Source organism: Perna viridis, chromosome 9 (assembly GCF_037379345.1).
Source record: "Perna viridis isolate PV_CMFRI_1.1 ecotype Kerala chromosome 9, ASM3737934v1, whole genome shotgun sequence".
Classification (NCBI taxonomy): Eukaryota; Metazoa; Mollusca; class Bivalvia; order Mytilida; family Mytilidae; genus Perna; species Perna viridis.
The window spans coordinates 4,642,782-4,669,689 of record NC_142453.1 but is presented as its reverse complement, the minus strand read 5'-3'; the positions used below and the strand labels follow the sequence as shown (position 1 = coordinate 4,669,689).

The 26,908-nt window shown below is 33.9% G+C and overlaps 2 protein-coding genes across 2 annotated transcripts; both read right to left on the bottom strand.

Moving 5' to 3' along the window:
* Positions 1 to 4,767: 4,767 nt before the first annotated feature.
* Positions 4,768 to 10,900, bottom strand: LOC148606391 (mannan-binding lectin serine protease 1-like). Its single transcript, XM_088545022.1, has 5 exons — positions 10,741 to 10,900; positions 8,826 to 9,039; positions 7,804 to 7,943; positions 7,309 to 7,338; positions 4,768 to 6,646 (listed from the first exon to the last, which is right to left on the bottom strand). The coding sequence occupies exons 1-5, from the start codon at positions 10,790 to 10,792 to the stop codon at positions 6,372 to 6,374; spliced, it is 711 nt and encodes a 236-aa protein (XP_088401148.1). The 5' UTR covers positions 10,793 to 10,900; the 3' UTR covers positions 4,768 to 6,371.
* An 8,164-nt stretch (positions 10,901 to 19,064) lies between these two features.
* Positions 19,065 to 25,130, bottom strand: LOC148606390 (uncharacterized). The gene is made up of 5 exons (XM_088545564.1): positions 24,971 to 25,130; positions 23,006 to 23,219; positions 22,126 to 22,265; positions 21,227 to 21,256; positions 19,065 to 20,169 (listed from the first exon to the last, which is right to left on the bottom strand). Exons 1-5 carry the CDS (start codon positions 25,008 to 25,010, stop codon positions 19,895 to 19,897), a joined length of 699 nt encoding a protein of 232 aa, XP_088401690.1. The 5' UTR covers positions 25,011 to 25,130; the 3' UTR covers positions 19,065 to 19,894.
* Between the last annotated feature and the right edge of the window lie 1,778 nt (positions 25,131 to 26,908).

Here is a 26,908-nt window from a genome sequence, read left to right as displayed (position 1 = left end):
AACTGTCCCCAAAACATTATACACAGGTACATGGAAACAAAACTCTTTAAAAATATTTACAAAAATAATAAAGAACCAAGCATATTGTACAGCCATTTAAGGAGGTAAACCTAGGGTAAGGGACAAAACTCATACAAATCATATGAACGTTTGTAACCAGCATTTTACATTAATCTCATGTAAGCATCAATGTAACTTGGACTGATTTCATTCTGTTTCATATGAAAGTTTGATAGGCTCTGGTGAAATTGAATATGATAGAAACATATCGTGATTTCAAGAGTTATGTTCCTTACCAAAGGTCTACTTCCTTAAGGACCAACTGGAAATTTACTTTGACTAGATAATGCTATCATGACAAATTTTGAAAAGGCTTGTACTATCGAACATTTCCAACATCTTTGAATTCTATTTAATAAATTCTAGTTCATGTGATTACAACCACTCCTTTAATGATTAATCAAACATAAGGAAAACAAACCCACGTATAATAATTACGCAAAATAAAAGGGTAAATACGTCAATACTTTTGTTTTTGTGCTATTCATTAATTGAAATAAAAAAAGAGACCGAGTCTGTAAGTACAAAGGAATTACTTTGTTTATGATATATGTTGACAGTCACGTGGTGTGTAACCTAGAATAGTCGAACATTTTCGGAAATAAATATAACTAGGTAGAATTATTATGCAAGGAAAAGGGCAAATACGTCAATAATTTTGTTTTTGCATTATTAATTTATTCAAACTAAAAAAGAGTCCGGGTCTTAAAGTACAAATGAATCACTTGGTTTATAATATATGTTGACAATCACGTTTCGTGTTACATGTAATTAATACAGTCAAACATTTTTTAAAATAAAAATACCAAATGACGACGAATATTTATAATTGGTAATGGCAAAGACTATTTCAGATAAAAAATACAACAACGGACAAACATCAGAAAAATAAAGAAACAAAATCCAGTTTAAACATCAAAACTGTGGCGGAGCCAAAAAAATCCAATTGAGATGAGGCTGATTGGCCTAAAAGGGAGGGGCTGCTACATTGATTTTCTAAGTAAGCAACAAAATTTGTCGAGCTGAAATGTCCGGGCTATCCCGTGGATCCTTCCATGCAATAAGCGAATATATTTTTAATCATCATCATGTGTCAACTCCAAACAACTTTTAAAACATATCTTGAAGGAAGCAAAAATAAAAGACTCGGGCCGATCGAATAGTTATGATTACCAGTGTGGGAAGTATGCAACAAACAGCAGATAAAACAAGCAGAAATAATAATACGAATAAATTGAATTCATTGTAATCGTATATAAGTTTTAGTATATTTTCTCTGTTAATTTTATCACCAAGGAATTTATAATAATTACTGATCCCTATACCACAAGTGTTTTTCTTATTAATTTTTTCTTAATGATAACGATAGAAAAAGGAACAGATATGGTGATATGGCGAAACACAACAAATGCAGCGGTGTATAACCTAAATACAAGATAATAATTTCCTTCAGAGATTAACAAAAGGTCTTCAACAAGTGTACACATTTAAGTTCACTGGACTACAATATATTATTTTTTGTAGTTATTCATCTGAGGGTAGAAATGCATCAAAAGGCTGAAAATAAAGCAAATTTTCCCTCGACATCCTATATTTTTGGAACGCCATCTTTTGACATTTTGAATATTAGGTGGCTCGAAATTTTCACCGTGCACTTCTGGTTTGCTTTCATGCAGAAATATTTACACGGTGTCTATATGAGATCTAGTTATTACACAATCATAGATTATACCAGATTTTCAAGTAAAACATTTGAACTGGTAATTAAAAAAAAGATGCATACTTCCTGTTTCATTACTTCATAATCGGACGATGTTATTTCAATTGAGTCTAGATTCCTTTTGTTTATGGACTTAATTCACTCACTTCAATTATGTAAGATTTGTCAAATGTAGTAGATGTAGAAGCGAGATTTAATCTGATTTCCAGTATCCTGAATCTTTCTTGAACTTGATTGAAAAAAGATTGGTCTTTATTTGAATCACAGGACAAAAATACCCTTAAACTTTTTGTTCCAAGATGCTCTGTATACTAATTACAAAATGAATCAGATAACATATATGTCAGTTGTATTGATAGGGCAATGTACTGTTATAGTTTTGGACTCCATTTTTCTTTGATAATATAACAGACATTGGTTTGGGTTTACCCTGATATTGCTATTTGTTATATAGACTTTCTTTTTGATTACTGCCTAGATTTTATCAGTTCGGTAATTATGTTATTACCCTTCAATATAACGCATACATTTATTTTCATGTTTGTACTTCAATATATATTTCGTACAATATTGGTATTGATTTGGCTTTGAAGGCAATTAAAATTGGAAGTTACTTTGAAATGCACTAGTAGAAAGGAACCTTTTTAATAAAAAAAAAACCCAAACAAAACGGTTGGTGATTTACAATGGTGAAATTAGTATCAAAGCGACTAAGGTGTGCATTCACTTGCAAAGAGGGCGTATTCGTCATTTCAAAGCTTTTTCTTTTACCTCAACTACACTCTAAACCCAACATCTATCTGAAAAAGGACAATACACCGTAATTATTTTCGCAGTATTATTTAAAAAAAAAACCAAAATAATAATAAATAAATGAATAAACAAATAAAGCTTTGCAGTATGTTTAGTTCGCTACAGTTCTTGACCATACTTTCTGTTTCATATAAACTTACATGTAAGTATCTATATAAACATTGCAATTAAGACCATTGTTTCAATTTTCTTTGTCATCATTTCCTTAAAGTTTACTTCAAGTAAAAACCAATCAAACGTTCATTAAAGTTTACAAAATAGAATAGGGTCACAGGATATCCTGCCAGAGTGCAAAAACAATGAATCAAATCATTCATCAATAAGTTCAAAGCGCTAAATAACAATGAGAAAATAAGAGGGAAGAACTCGTGACAAAGACATGAAAGATTGCCAAAACTGTGATCCGGCTTTTCATCTTTGGGATTGACTATTGTTTGGTACTCAAGTGTACGTCAGATGTCTACCTTTGCCAAAAAATAAAACAAGTTCAGATATTGAACTTTGAATTTTTCATCAATAAAATGTTTCGATTTTGTGAACACTAAAAAATATGTTAAACTGAAACTTAAAATCGCCTTTCGTGTTCTTGATTTTTTCCCTATACTTTATGCGTTCATTATTCGGCCACTAAAATTTAATTTTGCATTCCTAAAATAGAAATAACAAATGAAATATGTCCATGTTATTGAAAAATATCAGACCCAGAGAAAAGGTAATCTGTAACTTTCGACGGCTGTACATAACGAAAATGGATATTGTGAATATGTCAAAAAGACAACAACCCCACCGGGATGAAAAATGTCAACTAAAGGCCACCCATGGGTCTTCAATGAACGACGAGGAAACCCTTACACCACTGGCCACTGTCCCCACCCAACAATACACACAGGTACAGCGAAATAGTTTTCCTTATAGACTCCAGCAATATACCATGAAACTGAAAGTAAAACTATAGATTCTTGGTTGTCAAAATCCCACCGATCTGACAATATGGTTTCACTCAAGGATACTTTCTTTATTTGAAAAGACCATTATTTGATCTCTGCATCACTGGATTTGCTCAGAAATTTTTCAAATAAATCTGAGAAAAATGAGGTTTTTGACAGAGTTATCTGCCCTTAGTATTTTATTTTACTCTTGCAACATTTTGGAACTGTAGGAACATTTATAATGCAAGAAACGTATGATGTGGTAAAGTTAAAATTGTTAACCATATATTGTCCTTAGTAATATATACCATGGCCATTTTTTAAAAGTATATTTGTTCTTGGGTGTTTGTCAGCGGCAATATAAATATGTCATGTTTAGATGGTGTATCTGAAACTCAGAGAACTCCACGTCAATGATTCTAGATTGTGGCGAGTTTGTTTTTGTCCCGTTGCTTTTGTTTCCTGTCTTATTAACTTTTTCTTGTGCTTACTATGTGTTTTCATCGTATTTTTCATTGTTTAATAGTTTTAATTTAGTATATAATTGCTATTCTTTGTCACCATTTACTTTGACTTTCGAGTTAAATCAACGTTTTGAACGTTGATTCATTCGATTATATTTAATTGCTTCTGCATCTAAGAATCGGGCAAAATGTTTAAACGGTAAGGAAAAAACATAAACATGTTATTGCTTCACCTGATAACCTCCAGAAATAATCATCAAAGTATTTGTTATAAATTTGCCTTTTTAAGATATTTAGTCGAAATGCAGTAGTGATTAATGGCGACAAACATATCTACGTCACAGATGCCTCAGCAAAAATTTCAATAGCTTATGAGAGGCAAAAATACCAAATTGAGAATTATGACGTGCCACCCATTGACTGATTCTTACACTCCTTCAGCACCTGCGTATGGAGTTATCATATCACAATTTATACGTTATACATGAGCTTGCCGTAACTCCGCATACTTTTTGTACCGCGCTGAACTTCTTCTGGTACAGAGATATTATTGAAGTCATCACTACAGAATTTTTATGGTCGTCGTTGTGAAATCTTGGATCGTTATAGTGTGCCTATCTTGACCATGACAGCCGATTTGTTGAACGTGTCATAGTTTTCATATCCTTATTTGTCAACCCTGGACTTGATTTTTTATGAGCGGGTTTTATTTTTATAACCTGTATCAAATCATGCCTTTGTAATGTTTTCAATATATTAGAAAAAGACAAGGCAAAACAACTTTTGATAGATATTCTTTTCTATTTTGTTATGAAAATCTGTAGCCATGGTAACATAATAAAAGCTTCTTTGAACACATTGACAATGAAACACAATATGGTGGTAAGATATTACAAATATACTGGCCAAATCAATATCTATACGAACAACTTAAACACACTGTTTGTGTTACTACTTCATCCATACTTGCCAACGCTCACATATTAAAGAAGGCCTGGAAATGGGATCACGCATTTCATTTCATTTATATAGCTAATAGCAAGTCTGTAGATGCAGATAATGATATTTTGTAACATTTCTGACAAAATTTATGCCACATGTAACAGCAAACAAACAAAAAAATAAATAAAAAAGAAAATACACAAAAAAAAAAAAAAAAAAAATAAATAAATAAAATAAAATAAAAAAATTTAAACAAATAAATAAATAAAACCCCCAAAACAGATATTATAAAAATAATTTTATTTCTATGTTAATAAAATAACGTTAAACGGGTACAGTTCAGATAATTGAAATTCATAGAATGTAACGTTTAGGTTTTATCAAAGAGGATGGCTCAAAAGTAACGTATATTCAAGTAAATGACAAACATTACTTTTCCTATTATCTCAATAAATACTATTATCCAGCGATAAAAATCTAAACCGATGATCCACATAACAATATTAGACGTTGGCAAGTGTCTTAATTACTACCCTGTCATTATTAACCCATTAGGTTAGTTTTTACAAAACAAACTTTATTGTAACTGAAAATCTACTAGTATATCTTGAAATTCACGTCCAGCGTACAAAAAAAAATTCACAACTTGACTAAACACAAGAATTTCTTCAGCGAAGCTAACAGTATAATTTGTAAATGGTTTTGAGCATGTAACAATATTTACACAACCGTTATGGTAAATGAGAAAAATATAATACATGGTTAGTATCAAAGTCTTTTCAATCTTCTGTCACGCTCGAGCTCTTCACAAAACGAAATGATATAAAAACGAAAATGCATATAATTGTGAAGAACTCTATGTTTGGGACATTAAACGGTTCCTCCCAAGATATATTCAATGCATACTTACGATTTTTTTTTTATAAAGTAATAACATGTAGATGCTAGTACAGAGAAGGCAGCTATACTTAAACTTATTTTTATAAAACTCACAAAATCAGAATATTGATCTGTTTTCTCTACATTCGTTTGAAAAATCGAAAAGGGTAGATGAAGCAAAGCAAGTCTGTTATTCCATTTGATTTCAACAATGTCCGATTACTTCAATGTGAATCTCTCATGGTGCACAATTAGAGAGAAAACGAATAGCTCATTTGGAGCACGAGATAATCTGTATATCATTGTAACTCTTTCCGTTAAAGTAAAAATCAACGTCCTGATTTGAATTAAATTTTATACAGCGGTCTACTTTGACAATGTAAACAAGTTTCTCCGCAGAGCTCTGCACAATCTTTTTAAATGAATTTTAAACAGTAAAAACGTCACTTGAAAGAACTATTTGAAGAAATGTCTTCAAGACATACTCAACTCATTTGCATGTTTGCAAGCAGTTTGTGTGAATAAAATCTATTTACATATTTCTGAGGCCAGCAGAATGTAAGGTTAATACATAAATCTGTCATTGGTCAATGGAGCTGTTGACGAGTTGCTCTGTTGTCTTCCGTAAGACTTAGAGTTGCTTCTCTGTCTTGGAGGCCATTGGAAGACCGTGCTATTTATATTGCCCGATTGTCGTCTAATCCTCTTTTTTCTCATCTCGCAGATCAAGAAAATGATGAGTCCGGAAAACAAGACCAACGCGCTTCCAACAGTTGCTGCTAGTGCCACAAACTCCCATTGTAGTAATTCTGTTGATTTGTGTACAAAACCCTTGGCAGCTATGATAATGAAAAGAAGGTATTACAATAAATACATAAAAAGGAATCAATATTCTTTAAATCTGAAACAAGATTCCTATAAGACAATGTATACACACTGACTCCTCAGTTTTTACAAGTATTTACATGCGTCGATGTCAAGTAATAAAATATGAATTCAGATAACTAAGATTGTAAAGCAGTTCGAAACTACAACAAAGCGTACTAGTATATTATATTATCTATTATTTTAAAGCGACACCGAAACGATGAATTGTAGTCGTTTTAATTAAGGTTTCGGTTAACAAGGCAAATAAAATGTTAGCCTCTCCAGATAATAACGAAACGAAAACTACAATACAGGAAAACGACTCATGGCTGAATTAATTTCAATTTAGTTTCATACTGTTTATGAGTAATCAAAAGCCATGCTCATTTAAAAGTGGTTTACCGCTTTTTACTACATTGTTAATTCTCTCTCTCTCTCTCTCTCTCTCTCTCTCTCTCTCAAATTTTAAAACAATTTTAACTTTCACAGTTTTCTTTTAATGGTCAATCTGATGTGTAAAAAGATATGCTTCAATGTATAATCAAGGGAACCAAGATTATAGAGTAATCAGAAGAATGTAATCCAGGGACAAAGACCAGACATGTAGAACAGACATACACAACAGAAAACTTACCGTCTTGTTGCGATTTCTTCTTTTTTCCCTCTGAAATTTTACATGATAGAAAACACTTTAATGTACGAACGATGGAGATTTTGAACAAACTTTTCATACACATTTGATCAACTACTACAAACTTTAGTATTTACTGATGGGGCGTATGATAATAGTTTAATATTTTTAGTTAAAATATCATAAGGCATTTGGCTTGCAGGTATCTTATTGAATTAAAAGAATAAACTAAAAGAATACTAGTACTGAAAAGAAAAGCAAACCAAAACAACTTCATATTTAGTAAGTAGTTTAGGGTACAGTCAAACTTGTCTTAGCGACCACCTGTATTCAATAATCTGTCTGAAAAAACAAAAACATGACAAAATAACCCAATGCATTTTATGTAAAATTTACTTTTTTATAAAGACCATCTGTCTTTATGATCATCATTTAGCTCTCCCTTCGAAGTTCGCTTAAAACAGATTTGACTGTATTTGAAAATCTCTGAATTTATACCATCATCGACTATTCTTTTGATCAGAATTTTGAAGCCTCGATCCTGAATTTTGCCGTCCGAATGGAAGCGTATCTTGGCATTGGACCCTTTTGTGACGACAACCATGTTGGTCTTTAACCCACAATATTTCTTTGATCGCCTGGATATATATTCAAAAATATTTGAGAAAATCGAAGCATTATATCAATGTCAGTTGTAGACAGAAGACAAATAAGAATGAAGGATGTACACAGGAATATTATATCACCTGATTTTATATTTTAAAAGTCAGTATCTGTAAGAATCAGGCTGTAGGTTAGATATGGTATGACAAAAAACACCATTTTGTAATTTGACTATTTGCACCATCAAAATCAAGGGGAAAAAGACAATATTTCCATATCATGTTGCGGCATTGAGTTATAATTTCACCGAAATGCACTAAAAATGAACATTTCAAGGGCAGATAAATCTGTCAAAAAACCTCATTTTTCTAACATTCTATTGAAAAAATTCTGAGCAAAGCCAGTGATGCTGAGATCAAATAATGGTCTTTTCAAATAGAGAAACATCCTTATGTGAAATGTTATTGTCATATCGGTGGGATTTTGACATGCATGTTTCTGATTTTTCCCATTTTGCCTGATTCTAACAAACACTTTCACTTAAAACATTCACAGGGAAAGGAAATCGGTTCGAACCCCTTATGGTTCGTTTTACCAAAGTTAAAATATACCTAAATTGATAAATAAGAACTTAAACACTTTTCATTTAGACAGGTATTTGGACTATTCATGGTTGGATTTAGACAGGTATTTGGACTATTCATGGTTGGGTTTAGACAGGTGTTTGGACTATTCATGGTTGGGTTTAGAAAGAGTTCAATGTATAATTAACATTTTAAGTTGCCAAGCAATTCTTGTAAGTTTCTTTACTCTGCCTATCGCACAAGTCTTTGTTTGCTTTGAAAGAGATTTTTGAATGTAGCTGATACCACGATTTCCCTGATTTATATTGATATACTAGCACACTGTATACTTACAACGCGCCATCCTCGACAATTTCAAGGTAGTCCTTGATGCAGTCCTCAGAAGTCTCTATTCTCATGTCGACAATTGTGATTAGCCAGCGACCATAATCATGTGTGAAGTGCCACTCCTTATCAAAGTTTGATGGATAGGAATTTGGGTAGTTATCTGAAACGATTTCTGCACTAGTGGCATCTTTGATGTTTTCTATCTCTGCGAAGCGGCCAGCTAAAATGATTGAATATGTTGCATGAATATGAGAAAGAGAAATATTGAAACTTAAATTAATTATACGTTTCTCAACAACTTATACGAACAATTAAAACTTACAATTTTTATAATCATCCGTCGCAGGTTAATGATAATTATCCATCATCTCTCATAAATTCTCAGTATGATAAGGAAAATGTAACCAGATCGTAATTAAAGAAAAAGATACAAAAACATTCAACACAATAAATCATTAGCTTTTTCGTGATAGAAAAGTTTAAGTAAAACTATAAAATAATAATAATAAAACACTACTATTATTAACTATTTCTTAATTATTACGAGGGTGTCCACGTAAACACCACGCAATGGTCGACTCATGACAAATTTTGTTTAAAGAACAAAATCATCAATGTCATATCACAAATGCATCGTATCTAAAAGTTGAATGTAAGTTTTTTGTTAACTGCAACGGTCAAAGAGAAATAAATTACGAAGGAAGTATTGAATTTATTGAAAAAAGGAGAAACTCTTTCAATATGTGCAAAATTTGGTTGCTTGCTTAGAGCATTGTAAAATCAGTCTCTGAGCCGCCATCCATGGTTGATTAAAAAAACAAACTCCACCAATTTGACAATAACTTTCACTCACGGAAATCTTCCCTAATTGAAATAACCGCTATGTGATCTCTGCATCACCGTGTAAGTTGAGTAATTTTTCATAAGAATATTAGAAAATAACGACATTAATCTTCATATCATGGGAACTACTTTTTTAAAATAGTATGGAATTCACGTCTTCCTTTTTTGTTGCTGGCTGTATAAATCATACTTTACTGTCAGTCGTTGCAAATTAATTTAATTACTATGGGACAGGGAAACCAAACACACATACACACAACAAAGAACATGAAATAATCAAAACAATACGTTTAAAGAAACAAAAGTAAATTGAAAAACAATAAGCAAACGTTTTTTTATTTATATTTAGAAAGAAATTTAGGAATAAATCAAAGTGCTTGCTACACATTCTGAATATTACATGTCAAAATCTGTATCACATGCCGTATCAACCCGAGACTCCAACATCATCCCAAAGCCAACCGGCCCGAAGGTTGATACCATTTATAAAACAGGTTTTGACATGTCATGTTCATTATATCATATATTTCAAAGGTATATTTTAATCTAAATATATGATATACATGAATACGAATCATAAATGTATATGCAAGCTTATTAATGTTAATTTTCAACATCTATCAAAGCCATATTATAATTATCAAAAGAACTAATTTCCGCCGGTAAAGATAAAACGTTTAAAAAAAGAAGGCTTCATGGTGAATGATATGTCCTTTAAAATCACAAATGCTAGTAAATCATTTAGATTATTGTATTATTTTACCATCACTTTTACAGCTCTGCTGTGTATCAACCTCATTTTCCAATTCTTATTCTACATCTATGCACATTTCATAATATTTTTTCTTTATTTACAGTGCACCTCCGATTCCAGCTTTAATGTTTTATTAAAAATGACGAATAGAAGAGTTAGGAGTCAACAGAGGAGACTATCATAGTCAAATCAAATATCCGTTATAAATAATAAATATGAACAATCGTGATTGCACAAAAAAAAAAGTGGACCAGGGAGCAAACGACTGCCGCTGCGTGGTGCTTGATATAATGTATAAATGAGATGAAAAACTCATTCACTTACCTCTGAAAACAAGAGATAAACACAAACACAGTTGCCACATTCTCCATATCATTGTGAGCTCGGAAAAAAAAACTAACCAGTTTAAAAACCGGTCTAGCTTACTTCGATTACATTCCAGATGTGATATATTTCCGTAAACTCTGCCAATTTAATATTTATTTCCGTTCATTTGAATAAAACAATACAATACAATAAAGGTCAACAATGAGTCATTGACCTTATTTATTAGTAAATTGGCAGCAACAATACATTCTTATTTTCATTGACACAGCTAAACTGCTTACCTAAAAAATCCGAGGCGATCAAGTACTATCATGTATTGTCGAAATACATCTACTTTCTTATTTTAGCAGTTTGTGGCAAATCTCCGTAAAACTCGGGCAATGGGTTGATCATAGTAGAGGACGGATATTTAATCAATAAAATTTCACATTGGTACAACCTTGAAAAATTTTCAACAGTGTTTGTAAAGTTCATGATGCGTGCAGACATTTCCACACGATATATTCAATTGAAACACTTACTGCAGTGTAAGTTTGTCCAAGAATCAGGCTAATGGGATAATCAGAAACATGCATGTAAAAACCCCACCATTCTGACATTATAATTTCACTCAAGGATGCTTTCTCTTTTTGAAAAACCATTATTTGATCTCTGTATCACTGGATGTGCTCAGAAAGTTTCCAATATAATGTTAGAAAAATGATGCTTTTGACAGTTATCTGGCCTTGAAAACTTCATTTTTAGTGCATTTCAATGAAATTATAACTCACTTTACCAAAGTGATATGGAAAATCTTGTTTTGTTTCCTTCATTCTAATAGTACAAATAGTCATAATACACTTTCAAAAGAGTGTTTTTTCATACCATGTTTCATCCACTGCCTGATTCTTACAGAGACTGACACATAATTAATTAGGACGGAAATGCTCACTGAAGAGCAAGTGCAATAAATTCCACTTGAAATTTGAAACACTTCGATGTACATTTATTTTAAATGTAATGCAAGCATGGCAACTCTTAAATAAAATGACTTCTAGTATACACTTTTATAAGTAAGTTTTATAGAAATCTGGAACCCATTAAGCATTCCTAAAATCAGACCAGTATCCAATAAAAAAGGGTGTTCACAACAACCTTCAAACTGGGTGCAATTTCACTTAAAATGACATAATCAAAATTACTTCTCAAGTACTTCTGGCAAAATGTAAATGTTTAGTTGTTCAAGTAAAATAATGGCTAGTTCTAATGTCTCCAGAAAATCTTCCTCAATTACCACAATAAAATGTAAGTTTTAGGGGTCTTCTTAACAGAGATATCCAAAGAAATATCATAAGACATATCGTAGGACATTGATAAGGATAGTTGCATGACCATCTTACGACAAACTTCCGTTGCTTAACTAAATTATCTTAAGACCATCGTTATAGAGATAGGGGTATTGTGTCATTATGCAGCAATATTTCACCTATATTCAGGCGATGAATATGAAATGAATAATAAAATGAACATTAAATGATGATGAAATGAAAAAATGGTATGGGACACAAGGAAAATGGAGTTGGCCACTAGAAATAGGGAGAGGTGGGTAGGGTCGGGCAATTTAGTTTCTTCGGGCGAAGCCCCATGGTTTTTACTTCGGTAGAATAGTACAGATGGGTTCTTTAACGTGCAAGAAATGTCGCATCTTTCCCAACACGTTGCACCACTATGGTTTGCGGTCAGGTTTTCCGTATTATGGCCATGCCTGTAATATGCCAGGGTAACTCCATTCCACCATTTTGACACCACGGGGCGTAAATAAGATATAGTGTATGCATGCTTTTTTTTTTAAAAAAGTATTCATATCTAAAAATTGGATCTCTAACTGTAAAATATTGATATTTGTATTAGTATTAATAATCAGATGGAAACAAAAAACAACAAGAACTAGTACTACATATTATAGTGAATTTATATAGTATTTCAGCTAGGATCTCCATTCATTCTCAAAAAGGCTAGCTTGATGTTTAACAAAATTCAATGTAAAAGGTATAATATTGTCAAATTTAAACGAAATTGACTTTTTACACAGAGAAAAAAACGTGTTTCTTTTTTGTCCTTGAATACCAGAACGTCCATGTATTGGAAAAAAGGAGTCGAAATTGCACAGAGACAGATCTAGATTATCTAGGTTAGACTACTATTTAGATTTCCAAAAGTTTGGACCAAAAAAAAGTGATGACTTTACTTTACTTTACTTACGACATCTTCAATAAACAAAATAAGGATTAATGACATATTCTAAGACCATCCTGAGACATATCTTAGTCTTAGCCTTTGTTGAACAAGCCAAAGATGTTTAAGTCAATATCATGGCTATTTTTAAGAGTATCTTTTCTAGTCATCTTATTCCACTACATATTAAAAAAAATCTCTTTTTGAAGGCTAATAATTCATTTCTGCAAGACTGCCTAGACTGGTTAAATAGATAACTTCTGAAGCATAGAAGGTACCCGGATTTCATTTAGGCTGTCCAGTCCGCTTCCTTGAAGGTATGTCATAAACCTTTTTCCACGTCTGTTGTCATTTTGCCCTTTTCGGTTGCGTTTTTGTCCAAAGATTTCCTTAAGTTGGTACTAAGGTATTCCTATTCAATTTTCCAATACACTTTCGTCTTCCCTGGAAATGACATTTTATGAGCAACTCGGCAGGTGTTTCTTGAAAGGAAGAAGTCTCTTACTCTACAACAAGGGCACCTGGTCTATGCTCCAAGTTTTTAGTGGATTCCAGGTTGCTGATTTACTTGTGTTTCTATTTGGGAGGATTTCATGTTATTGATCTACAATATTCACGGGTTTCATTTGGTGTTTAATTCATTTATTATCTATTTACAAAATATTTTAATAATTTTGCAGTCAGTGTCATTTTCTTTTTATGGGTATGATGAGCCATTTATTTTCATAGCAATATTTGTTTGAGACTTATTTAATTTTGACATATTATAAAATCATATTAAAAAAAATCCATTAAATTGATATTTCGATCTCCTAAGGGTAAATGCCAAGTGCAGAAAAAATGTCCTGTTTATAACAATCTCCCGTTTCCTCATTAGTACAAACAACTTAGTTTGGCTAATAGAATAAAGCAAAATTTCAAGTAATACGGAGTTTCCAATTTCTGTTGACCCTATTTATTAATGTCAAAATTGACTACGTGAAAAATGTCAAACTATTGGAAATCGGTTGTAAAAAACTTCACCTTATGTTCACTTATATCAACCTAAGCTTAAACAGGGCCCACAGCGTATTACAAGCATTGCATTGCACTCCCTTGCAAAATATTACTCTCTGACCTTAATCTTTTACTTTGAAAATTTACGGGCTTTCAATTTTTTTAATATGACTATATTGACCATGTTTGTCTGCAACTCAAACGGGATATAATTTGAAATGCATGTTAAATCTAGATGAAGTAAATATATCCGGTTTTAGTCCCATCGTTGGGTTGTCCATTGTTGTCCATAAACATATTAACTATGAGTTAATTTTGACTCTTTTAGTGTAAAATGGTGCAAAAAAATCAAATAAAAAAAAATATCACTTCAACCCTACTTCAGTGATGCTGTCTTTTGAAAGTGTTGCCAATTAGGCATTCAAAACAGTTTGAGACACAATTTGGTTTGAAAAGATATACATGAAACACTTTCTGTTTGTTTTTGTGTGAAGTTAAAGGACAAATTAAGGACACCGTGATAACTTTAAGCATGGCTTCTTTTGTAGACATACATTCTTATCTTTCCAAACAGCACGTCACAAACACAATTCACACGTTCGCTTGCGCAATATGTCTTTAAAGTTGAGGGTCATTTTTTGTGTTTTTTTTTCTTTCTCCATACAATATAGTGACGGGTGTTATGATGAATTAATCACACTCCGCAGTCATATTAAAACTATGTATGAAACTTTCGGTTAGTGAACTTTAATATATTAACAACATTATCATTACAAAATACATATGCAATTCTTGACTTTTTTGTTTTAATATCAGCTTTAATATTGACAGCATTATTTTTGAAAAACAAAGAAGATACACATAGTAGTTCTCCAAATTACACAATAGTTTAATTTCGATAGGTGGAATTAGTTGTTGGTAGAGTCATTGTAAGACGTGAAGATGAATAATTATTTTTACAATGTTGTCCTCACTTTGTTGTTTGCTTTATTGTTCGTGGTGAAAAAAAAACAAGTCTCCTTAAAACTTTTGACATATATTTCAAACATAAAACATTATAGCTATTTTAACTCTAACCTCTTAGAAACTAAATAAGCTAAATATTAAGAGAATATATAACGATAGAAGGATGATGCACGAAAGGGGATTTATACCAAACAATGAAAGCGAAGAGCAAGAACCTGTAACTGGAAAAGGTGATTTGAGTACAGTCGTCTGTCAAATTATTTGCTAAGAAGAATTTTAGGATCTTTTACTAAAGATTCTCGAATAACTACAAGCCATATACTTTTTTGTCAATAGGCAGTGGCGGATCCGGGGGAGGGGTCTGAGGAATAAACCTCCCTGATTATGTTGAGGTAATTTGTTAATATTTTTTACAAAATGATCAAATAACAACCTGGAACCCCCTTTTTATGAACTCTCTTTTCAAAATTTCTGGATTCGCCCTGATAGATGTGCACTCAACAAATATGGGGAGTTTAATAATAAAAACTTAAATAATGTTAACATTAAATCAAATATTCAAACACACCCTATAAATCGTACTTTATTTTATTTAAAGATTTGTATTTTACGACCGGGACTGGTGGTGACATCAATGGGATTGGAGACAATCAAGTAAAAGCTTTTAACCGCAAAGTAATCAACGAATAAGGATGCTACGACAGCTCTGGTGGATTTTTACAGCAAAAGTAGATGGTGTATGTGTATTTTTCATTCAAGTTCGTGGTAATACAGGACACGGATGTTTAATTGACATAGTAAAAGGCGGAACTAAACTACAATATAGATTACAGATAACACATCCGATAACACCGTAGTTTTGTACAGAATACGACTCGATGATCATGCGCGGCTCCGAAATCGCCATTAATGTTCCATCGACGATTTGTCTTCTTTCACTAGTGTACTTTTGCGCAAATAATTCAAATTGAAAAATTCAAATCAAGAAAAAAGAGACGTTCTTTTATAAAAGGTGACAGTAAAAGCAAAGTATATATATAGATTTTATGTTTTACCATAACGGCAACTCATTAAACTTGACGCTTACTGGGTCAAACTAGCTTGCAATGTGACGAGTGGCGCTGGTGAGGCAGAAATGCTGTACTTTCCAATGTCACTGCCATTTTTAGGGAATGTTGAGCAGTGAAAGACAACTATAAGACGATCAACTTTCTATACGTTTAGTTTCTAGACGTTCCATTTTAGAGTTGCCGCTTCTGGTGGCGACGGAGCAATTATTGCGTTACAAATTGCGGGAAATAACGTTACTGTCTTTGGTTTATAAAAGAAAGATAATTCAAACTCGAAAATGAAACTATTCACAACATTCTGGGGGCCGCAAAATGCAATTAAAGTTCATGATTAATAAACACATTTAACTGTTCATATTTCAAGGGGGACTAATTTCATTATTGGTCGTGTTGTCGTTAATCCACTTGTGGTCCGGATTCTTGGTGCTCTGGTCTGTCCATCATTGCCAGTGATCAGTTCCTCGATGTCTCCTAGCTTTCAGCTCGGCCTCGATGAATTATCCATTATCTGAACGATCGCATCGATCACTTGTGCCTCGAATGTATTTTGTTCCCGATGGAACTCGCGTAAGGCAGTCAAGTATTCATTCCACCAGCGCTTAGAAAGGTACTCTATGAACGTGATCTTGTGTCGTAAGAGTCTATTCGCGGACACATTGTTAAGTTCACAAACATCTGCTTCGCTGTCGTAGCGTTTTGATATCACGCGTAGTAGCTGAGACGGTGTTTACGGCTGGAGATCTCGGATATCGGCTGACACGTACGTTATCGGGCGGTCATTGATCACACATTCTATTTCGCTAAGCACAGTTCGTAACACTTCAAATGTCACTCGTGATCTTCCCAGAACTTTTTTGAGAGTTCTTTTTGTCAAGCCGATCAATCCCTCCCACCATCCCCAATACTAAGGATCGGCTCGCGGTGTAAACTTCCAGTTTACGGAAATATTCAATTCTTCCGGTATCTCTCTATCTACAACAATAGACGTCGGTGCGATGTCTGAATATATCGTGGTCAGTATTCCTCTCCTGCTAATAAATCTTCGGAAGCTAACATAAACATACCGAGTGTCATATCTAAAACTAGCTCTAAATGAACGGCACGAAAAGTGGCACAAGTGAAAAAGCACAGGTACGTCTTTCAAAAATGGGACTCACTCATGGCGTTGTGCTGTGGACCATCATCATCTTGGTGACAAAAAAGATTATGTTGATATTTTGGAAGAGAAGAGGACTCTATCATTGTATTTCCTTCAATGATTTTATATTGTGGCATAATCTGTTTCGTAAAATTAATTTTCGTTTTCGCTTTCCGTATTTACATGGTGCTTTACTTTGTTTACTTATATTTTCTGGGTTTTTTTTGTTTTTTTTTTTTTTTACATTTTCTGTTTTTTTTTTCATTAGATTTACAATTGCTATTCGTTGTCGCCATTTTCTTTGTTTTACCATTTTCCCTTGACTTTTTAGTTTAGGCAGAACGCCCTGATCGTTGATTTATTCGATTTCATTTTTAGTGTTAACCATTTCATAATAGTACCATCTGCATGCACGTAATTTAAATTCATAAACAAGGGTAAGACAAATTTTGTAGGAAACCAAGTTGTGTTTTTGTCGATGTCAAAGCTTAAACAGCCAAATTTTGTATCATGAACATCATATGTCTGAACTATATTTTCAATGCATTAGAAAAAAAACGATATAATTTGTAAATAAAGTATTCAAATCTATACTGAAAAACTCATGGATTCATCCTTTCTCGCCAATTGTTATTAACAAACCTAAGCCTCGAAATAAGACATGCTTTGCTACATGATAATATGTATGGTGTATATGTCAAAGAGACAACAACCCTACCGGGATGAAAATGTCAGACCAAGGCAATCATTGGTCTTCAATGAACGAGGAAATCTTCATACCACAGGGCAGGCTGCAGTTGGCCCCAGAACATCATTATACACAAAAACAGCGAAATAGTTGCCTCTACATACTCAAGTAACATAAGAAATAAACTAAAGGTGAAAACGAAACATACAGAGGCCAGAAATTCCTGACTTGGGACTGGCGCAAGCAATGCGGAGGTGTTAAGGTACTTTGGCGTGAGCACAACCCCCCCCTTTATAAATCTGACAACTGTGGAAAAAATATGTCTTAATTAAACACACCTAAAAATCAATTCAAAAAGGTTGCTAAATTTGGCAATTCTCTCAAGTGAACACATTTGCGGGAATTAATTTTCGCGGTTTAAAAAAATGGTTAGCGTTATCAAGTGTTAAAGTTCGCTTGTACTATTGCTTTCGATTTTCTGCTTAACGCAAAAATAGCGAAAATTAGTACAAAGCGAAATTTGTACGTTTACAGTAAATGACTGACATACCAAAAAAATATAATAATAATAATTTAAAAAAAAAGGCAGACTCGGTTAAGGTCTTCTAATCAATCCACGTTCAAGTCGATAGTAAATGAAAATGTTGCCCCCTCAAAATCGATTATATGTTCCACAAAACAATACATCTAGACCAGCAATCCACATACGTACAGTCCCGTGCAGGTCCGGGTGTCAAAAGAATAGGCCTACAGCAGCGCTAAGCTTGTCGTAAAAGGCGACTAAATAGTGCTCAGAAACCTAGCCGGGGACTAGGCGCTCTGCCCACAGAGCAACTCGGATGTGTGCCCCACGTGGTGGAATGGGGTACCCCTGGCGTGTTACATGCTGGGGTTGTCAGGCTATAATACGGAAAACCTGACTGCAAACCATAGTGGTGCACCGTGTTGGGAAAGATGCCACGTTCCTCGCACGTTAAAGAACCCTGCTGTGGTATTCGATAGGAGTAGGAACCTTCGCGCTCCGCCACAGAAGTCTAAATTGCCCGACCCTACCCACCCCTCTCTTTTCTGTTGTGGCAATCAAAATTTGTTGATCCTATTATCATTTTATGTTAAAGTTATCATCCATTTCATGTTCATCGCCTGAATTTAGCTGAAATATTGCTGCTCGGGCGTTAAACCCCAATAATCAATCAATTACATACGTACGTCATTGGGTTGTAAAGTTTTATATCACGGGTAAAGTAGATAGTGTATAAATATTTTTATTTATTTATTTTATTTATCCTTCAAGTTCATGGTAATATAGGACACAAATGTTTAATTGACTTAGTATAAGGCGGAGCCAAACCAAATGCAATATTATATAGAATTTTAGATGTACTAAATTATACATACAGAATTATAAATGTACTAAAAAATGTGTCTTGAAGTGCACCGTAAAAGTAGTTGAAAAATAACAAAAACAAAATAAAATCGAATCAAAGTAACAAACAAAAACAAAATAAAAACAAAAAACTGTTCATCATGATGGTGTGATGTAAACAGTATGATGTGTAAATGTTTTGATCGTTTGGAACACTATTTACACAACCGTAATGGAAAAAGAGCATACATTTACAATACATAACTAGTGTTTTTCCGTCTGCAATCAAGTATGAACTCTTCTCTTCCTTAATCGTTTTTGTTTTCTAATCATGTATATAGAATCAAACGACTCAGCTTCATTATTACGTGAACTGATAAGTAAACGTACTCCTCTTGTTTCCATAAAACTCTCAATCTATAGCGACCAGTTCGAGATGAAACGAACATCTCGTTTGAAGCGTTACAATCGGAAAAAAAATCAAGATTTGACTAGAACTATAAATAATTTCATACCATCAACTGTAGACCTACTTCTCCAAAGCGCTCCATGACGATCAAGCTTACTATAATACCTGCTTAATTGATTTAAGAAGAGTAAAATTGTCATTCTGAAATAACTTAACGAAATGACATACTTCATCATTTTACAAGCAGTCTAGGCAGGTAAAATTTGTATATTACGCAGAATTCTGAAACCGGGAGAATAAAAATTTAACACATATTTCTCCCATTGGCAAGTGGAGCAGTGGACGAGTTGCTCTGCGCCCTCTTGTAAGATTTAGAGTTTCTTCTTTGACTTGGGGGCCACTGGAAGACAATATTGTTCATATGATTTGATTGTTGTCTAAGTCTCTTCTTTCTCATCTCGTAGATCAAAAAGATTATGAGTCCGGAAAAAACGACTAACGTGCTTCCTACAATTGTCGCAAGTACTACAAATTCCCAATGTAGTTCATCTACTGAGTTGTGTACAAAAGCATTGGCAGCTATATTAATAAAAATTTAAATATGTTTAAGAATACACAGGAAACCGGCAAATTAAGACGGATTCTTATCTAACAATATTTGCACTAGGTAGGATCATTAGCTTCAAATGCGTTCAAGTAACCGAAGTCGAATCTAGAAATTACGATGAATTACGAATGAATTACGATACTATGTTTGCAAAGTGAAAGAAAACATCAAATAATATGCAAAAATGTATCGTAAGAACATTTAAATGAATACTTTTATTATATAATAAATTAATTTTTTGATATGCCTGTTTTGATTCTCGCTGTCTTTCTGTCCGTACACACGATTTGATTTTAACATAAAACATTGGTATTCGATGGGTTTTGATAAGTTTTGGTACACAGTGATTTCAAAGAAATATGGAAGCAAGCTCCCTTTCGTTTTTTACTGTTTAAAGGCAAACAATGAAAAAGAATCATTATATATTTAAAGGGATATCATGTGTCATTCGGAATATGCACAGAGAAGGTGAGACCATACCCCTTCAGAAAAGGGGGCTTAGGAGAACTTTAAAATAAATACATTGATTCAGATCTTTTATTATTGGTTTTGATTCTATCAAATAATGTAGTTCCGAACAAAATACATCGAATCTATGGAATTGAAAAATAGATATTTCATCCGTTACCATGGTGAAAAGGAATGTATCTACCAAGTCACCCTCAATACCGAATGAAAGCCTATCAAAAACAAAGGCTTGCGTATGAAAACAATGTGTTTCTTTTTTTCAAGCTTTTTGTCTGTTCTAAATATATTTTGGCTTCTCATATGACATGTTTTATATTATTTGATATCATTGAAATGCTACTTTAAAAACATATTACAAAATATCTCGGTCCCATGTTCCAAGGTAAGTTAAAGAATCATATTTCATATTTATCAGTTAAAAAGTAAGCTCTTCGATTACAACCGATTTAAATTGTATTTATACAGCACAATAAAACAAACAAAAATCTATCACAAAGATTACAATTTTGTTAAATTGTTTTCATTAGTGTATGTAAAACAAAGTTATCATTCAAAACTTACAGTCTCTGCGCAATCTCTCCTGTTCTGCCTCTAAAATTATATGTACAATTTAAGAAAAAGTAATCAAGGGAACCAAGATTCCAGCGTTAATCGAAAGAATGTTATCCAGGGACAAAGACATAACAAAGAACATAAAATAACCAAAATAATACATACTAAGTAACACACGTGAATGAGCAACTCGGACTCCACTAGAAACTGAGAGCAAGGTGCAGGTGCATCGGTAGGGTAAGCGTCCTTTGCTTTTCCAGAAACACCCGTAGAGCTGCTCTGTATTGATGACCAACCTTGTAACAATATAACCCTGTTCCTAAAGCCTAATTGTAGAAGTCTAGGTACAAAAAAGCTGCGTAATTACGACAAGCTTTGGCATAACGTATGATAGCATATGTCATGCAATATCGAATGAATTGAAAAGTACATTGTGGTGACAGCATTTTTAAGATTAAAAAAATAAACAACAGAGGATTAAGGAAAAACCTAAATACTGTCTTTTTGACATCAATAGAAACATTAATACGAATTCGCATCGCGGTTCAAGTTCTGAATTTTAAGTGCACAATTCATACTACAAAGCCCTTTACGTTCCCTCGTTTTGTTTCTCAATAAGCACAGTGTGGGAAAGATCGATCCAGGTTTTTCCTGTACATTGGTGCAGATGAAATTTATAGATAAAAAAATTCATTTAATCAACTTTATAAGGTTTTTATTAATTTAAAAAAACAATATCAACTTTATAAGCTTTTCATTGAATTCAAAAATAATATTTAGTTCAAGTACTGAAAAACTTGGGTTTGATGAATATATATCAAGAAAGCCTGTCATTTTTGTATCTATATCAAGACTGGTAATTAGGAAACTAAATAAGAATGTATATTTTAATAAACAAATGTACATACCATCATCCACAACTCTTTCTACCTTTAGTTTGAAGCCTCGACCCTGAATGTTGTCGTCTGTATGGAAGCGCAGCTTGACGCTAGACCATGACGTCACGATTTGCATTTTTGTCTTAAACCCACAAAATTTCTTTGGTTGTCTGAATATTTAAAGATTAAAAATGAGAATATTAGAAAAACACAAGAAACTTTTATTGTCTCTTTCCTTTTACTTTCATCAAATGAAGATGAACAATGTAAAATATCACTGAAAACATTTTGATTCTTATAATTCTTTAATATATAAACTGACCTAAATAATTCCACGCATCATTTATATCGGCAAAAAAATAAAATAAAATACCCGAAGTGTTTAAAAATCCAAATACATGACCAGAACGCGAAAACAGGAAACAAAGCCGATCTACATACACAATGAAGCGAACCGAATAAAATGGACTGCATATAACACAAAAGAAAATAAAGCACTAGCGATATGATCTCCCCAAAAATATCGGGAGGGACATCTGGTGCTCCGGAAGGGTAAGTATACCCCGCTCTGCCTGTCGTGTCCTTCATATTGCAAGTGAGTGTAACCATGTGAGATGGTATGTACTTAATTAAATGGAATATATGCTTTTTCTCTCCTATTAAGCTTTCCAACCCCAACATATCTTTTGACTTCGAGCACTTAGTTGGCTGTTCCAAGAAAAGCAGTTAGCGCTTTTACACATGGTGTCTTAATTCAATCGATAATTAAGATAACTCTTATAATTGTTTTTTTTTTCTTTTGATTATTTTGTCTTTGTTGCATCCGTCCTTCGATTTTCTTTTTGAACTAAAACATACACTAGGATTTATATGCATTACTATTTCTATTAAGTATATTGTAAATACCTACATGATATTTTCTTCGATGATTTCAAGGAAGTCTTTGGTGCAGTCCGTAGAATCTTCCAAAAACATGTCAACAATTGTGATAATCCAGCGGCCATAATCATGGGTAATGTGCCACTCCTTATCAACGTTTGGCGGATACGAATTTGGGTAGTTAACAGAGGTTACTTCAGCTCTGGTAACATCTTTGATGATTTCTACCTTTGTGAAATGGCAAGCTAGAAGGGCATTAAAATAGTACATGTCAATAACAGAACAAAACTTGATTTCGAAGACGGATTAACTCCAATCGTCATTGGAGAATTTCTATATGTATGGAATATTTCGCCTCTGTGCGTCTTATATCGTTTTCACTTTCAGTTTACTTTTATGTTGCTGGAGTATATAGAGGCAACTATTTTGCTGTATCTGTGCATAATGTTGTTTTGGGGCTAGTAGCAGCCTATTCAGTACTGTGAGGATTTTCTCGTCGTTCATTGAAGACACATAGGTGGTCTTGATCTGACATTATTCATCCAATAGGGGTTATTATTCCTTTGACATATTCAGCATATCCATTCTCCTTATACCATTTATGAACTATTTTATCCGAGACATGGAGATAATTCATTTTAAGAGTTCAACAATTTGAATCTACTGGTTATAAAGCTTGTAAATGCAATTCACAAACCGTTAAATGGATCTTGGCGAAACTTTATCTGAATGACTTGGATTGTATGCTTATAAAGCATGGTAATTATTGTTTGCAAAAAGCGGCAATTCGAGGGATTAATATGTAAGATTATCAGTCAGTGAGTTCCCCGACAGATCCACTTTACATTAAAATTTCGTACTTTTTATGTATGGCGATGCTTGTAATGTTCCATCAAAACGTAAAAAAACAATAGATTTATCTATTGTAAACTTTAAAAATTTGAGCAACTGAAATTAATGTGGTAATTAATAACCAACACCACAAACATCTTTGAAGCAAATGACTAAAAAAACAGATGTCTTTGTAAATTGGCCCCGTGCGGGACCGCGTGGTAAAACAATAGGCCCGCAGCAGCGCTAAGCTTGACGTAAAAGGCGACTAAATAGTGCTCAGAACCCTGGCCTGGGGCTAGGGCGCTTTGCCCACAGAGCAACTGAGACATGTGCTCCATCCAGGTGGTGGAATGGGATACCCTTGGCGTGTTACATGCTGGGGTCGTCAGGCTATAATAAGGAAAACCTGTCCGCAAACCGTAGTGGTGCACCGTGTTGGGAAAGATGCCACATTCATCGCACGTTAAAGAACCCTTCTGTGGTATTCTCCTGGAAAAAACCTACAGAGCTCCATCACAGGAGGCTAAATTGGCCGTCCCTACCCACCTGTCCCTATTTCAAGTGGCAATCAAAATTTGTCGACCCCATTATCCCTGTGTCCCATTCAATTTTTCATTTCATCATCATTTAACTGCTCCGGCGTTAAACCCCAACAATCAATCAATCTTTTTAAATTGAATATTGTTTTCATTAACATCACCATTCTAGTTGGTATTTATCAGGAAATGGATGCACATTTCAAAGTGAATGTACATGTATATTTTTTATGAGTCATTCGAATATGTACTGACAAGGAACAAAAAATTTTCATTTTTCATGTAGGGCATTTGTAAAATGTTGGTTGCTATGGACAACGAATATATATTCAAATTTAATATCAATCTTAAAAATTTATCAAAGCTATTATAAATTAATTATCATCATAGTCAATTTCTATTTGCTAACAACACGTATTCCAAAACGCTTCACGAGATGTGTATGAGACAAAGAAGGGCATTAGTGAAAAGGAGTTCATTTGACAAACACCATGAACATTTCATCGTTTGAACTAACTGGTGCTGAGCAGTGGTATAATAAATGCATATATAGTGAAAAATATCGCTGAAAACTAGGCAAAGTAAGACAAAATAAACAACTAGGAAGCAAAATTAATTCTACTAACCTTTAAAAAGAAGGAACAAACATAAGCACAGTTGCCACATTATCCAATTTAGTTTTGGGTACGGTTAAGTAAAAACAACAATCACTAGTTTCTAAACCGATCTTGTTCACAGCGATTACGTTCATAATGTAATGTATTTCCGCAACGTTCAGTGTTGCTATACATTAACTTTATTTCCGTTTTAATTAGAAATCATTGAAATGACTGATTAATTGATTATTGGGGTTTAACGCCCGAGCAGCAATATTTCAGCTATATTGAGGCGGTGAACATGAAAGGGACGATACCATGAACATGAAATGATAATGAAATGAAAAAGGGATGGGACACAAGGATAATAAGGTCGACAAATTTTGATTGCCACAAGTTAAAAGGAAGGGATGGGTAGGATCGGGCAATTTAGCCTCCTGTGGCGGAGCGCAAAGGTTCCCACTTCTATCGAATACCACAGCAGGTTTCTTTAACGTGCGAGGAACGTGGCATCTTTCCAAACACGGTGCACCCCTATGGTTTGAAGTCAGGTTTTCCGTATTATAACCTGACAACCCCAGCATGAAACACGCCAGGGGTACCCCATTCCACCACGTGGGGCACATATCCCAGTTGCTCTGTGGGCAGAGCGGCTAGCCCCAGATAGGTTTCTGAGCACTATTTAGTCGCCTTTTACGACAAGCTTAGCGCTACTGCTGACCTATTCTTTTGACACCCGGACCTGCAAATCATCAAAATGGAATGCATCTCGCCCCGCCTTGACAATTAGGTCTATATTTTATTTGATTTAGGTGATCAACCAACATGCCAAATATCAAAAGCCCACATCAAAGACAAAAAGTTACAGCTTGGACAAAAATTTGTGAAAAAAAAATAAACATCAAAATATCAAAAGCCCACATCGAAAGATGCCACGGAAAAATAGTAATTTGATCTTCGGGTCAAAGTTCAAGGTCAAAGGCCACTATTCATGGTATACAACACATCATCTTTATGTTTGTTTGTTGGGGTTTAACGTCCGAGCAGCAATATTTCAGCTTTATTCAGACGATGAACATGAAATTGATGATACAATGAACATAAAATGATGATGAAATGAAAAAGGGATGGGACACAAGTACAATGGGGTCGACAAATTTTGATTGCCACTAGAAATAGGGACAGGTGGGTAGGGTCGGGCAATTTAGCCTCCTGTGGCGGAGCCCTATGGTTCCTAATCCGGGAGAATACCACAGTAGGGTTCTTTAACGTGCGAGGAACGTGGGATCTTTCCCAACACGGTGCACCACTATGGTTTGCGGTCAGGTTTTCCGTATTATAGCCTGACAACCCCAGCATGTAACACGCCAGGGATACCCCATTCCACCACCTGGGGCACACATCCCAGTTGCTCTGTAGGCAGAGCGCCCTAGCCCCCGGCTAAGGTTCTGAGTACTATTTAGTCGCCTTTTACGACAAGCTTAGCGCTGCTGCAGGCCTATTCTTTTCACACCCGGACCTGCACGGAGGTCATCTTGATGTGATCAACCCACATGCCAAATATAAAAAGTACACATCGAAAGACAGAAAAAGTTACAGCCCGGACACGATTTGTGACGGACGAACAGCGTGATCACAACAAACAATAAACACATATATTGCATTTGATTGACACAAACAGTGCCATCAAGGGACCTTCTATCGATTCGTCGAAAAAATATGAACTGAAGCATGTGTAAATTTCAGGGCAAGGTTTTTTCATACACTGTTTTCATTATAAATTGATGTCAACGGACATTATTTTCAAATATAATATCTTTCTTGGATCCATTGTCTGAAAAGTGTCATTCAGTAAGGTAATACCAAGGTGTTGAAGAGTGTTGCTTGGCAAAATCATTTTGTCGCTTACATAAAACTACAAAAGTCACAGAAGACACTTCCTTATTCAGTAATACTAACACCGGTAAT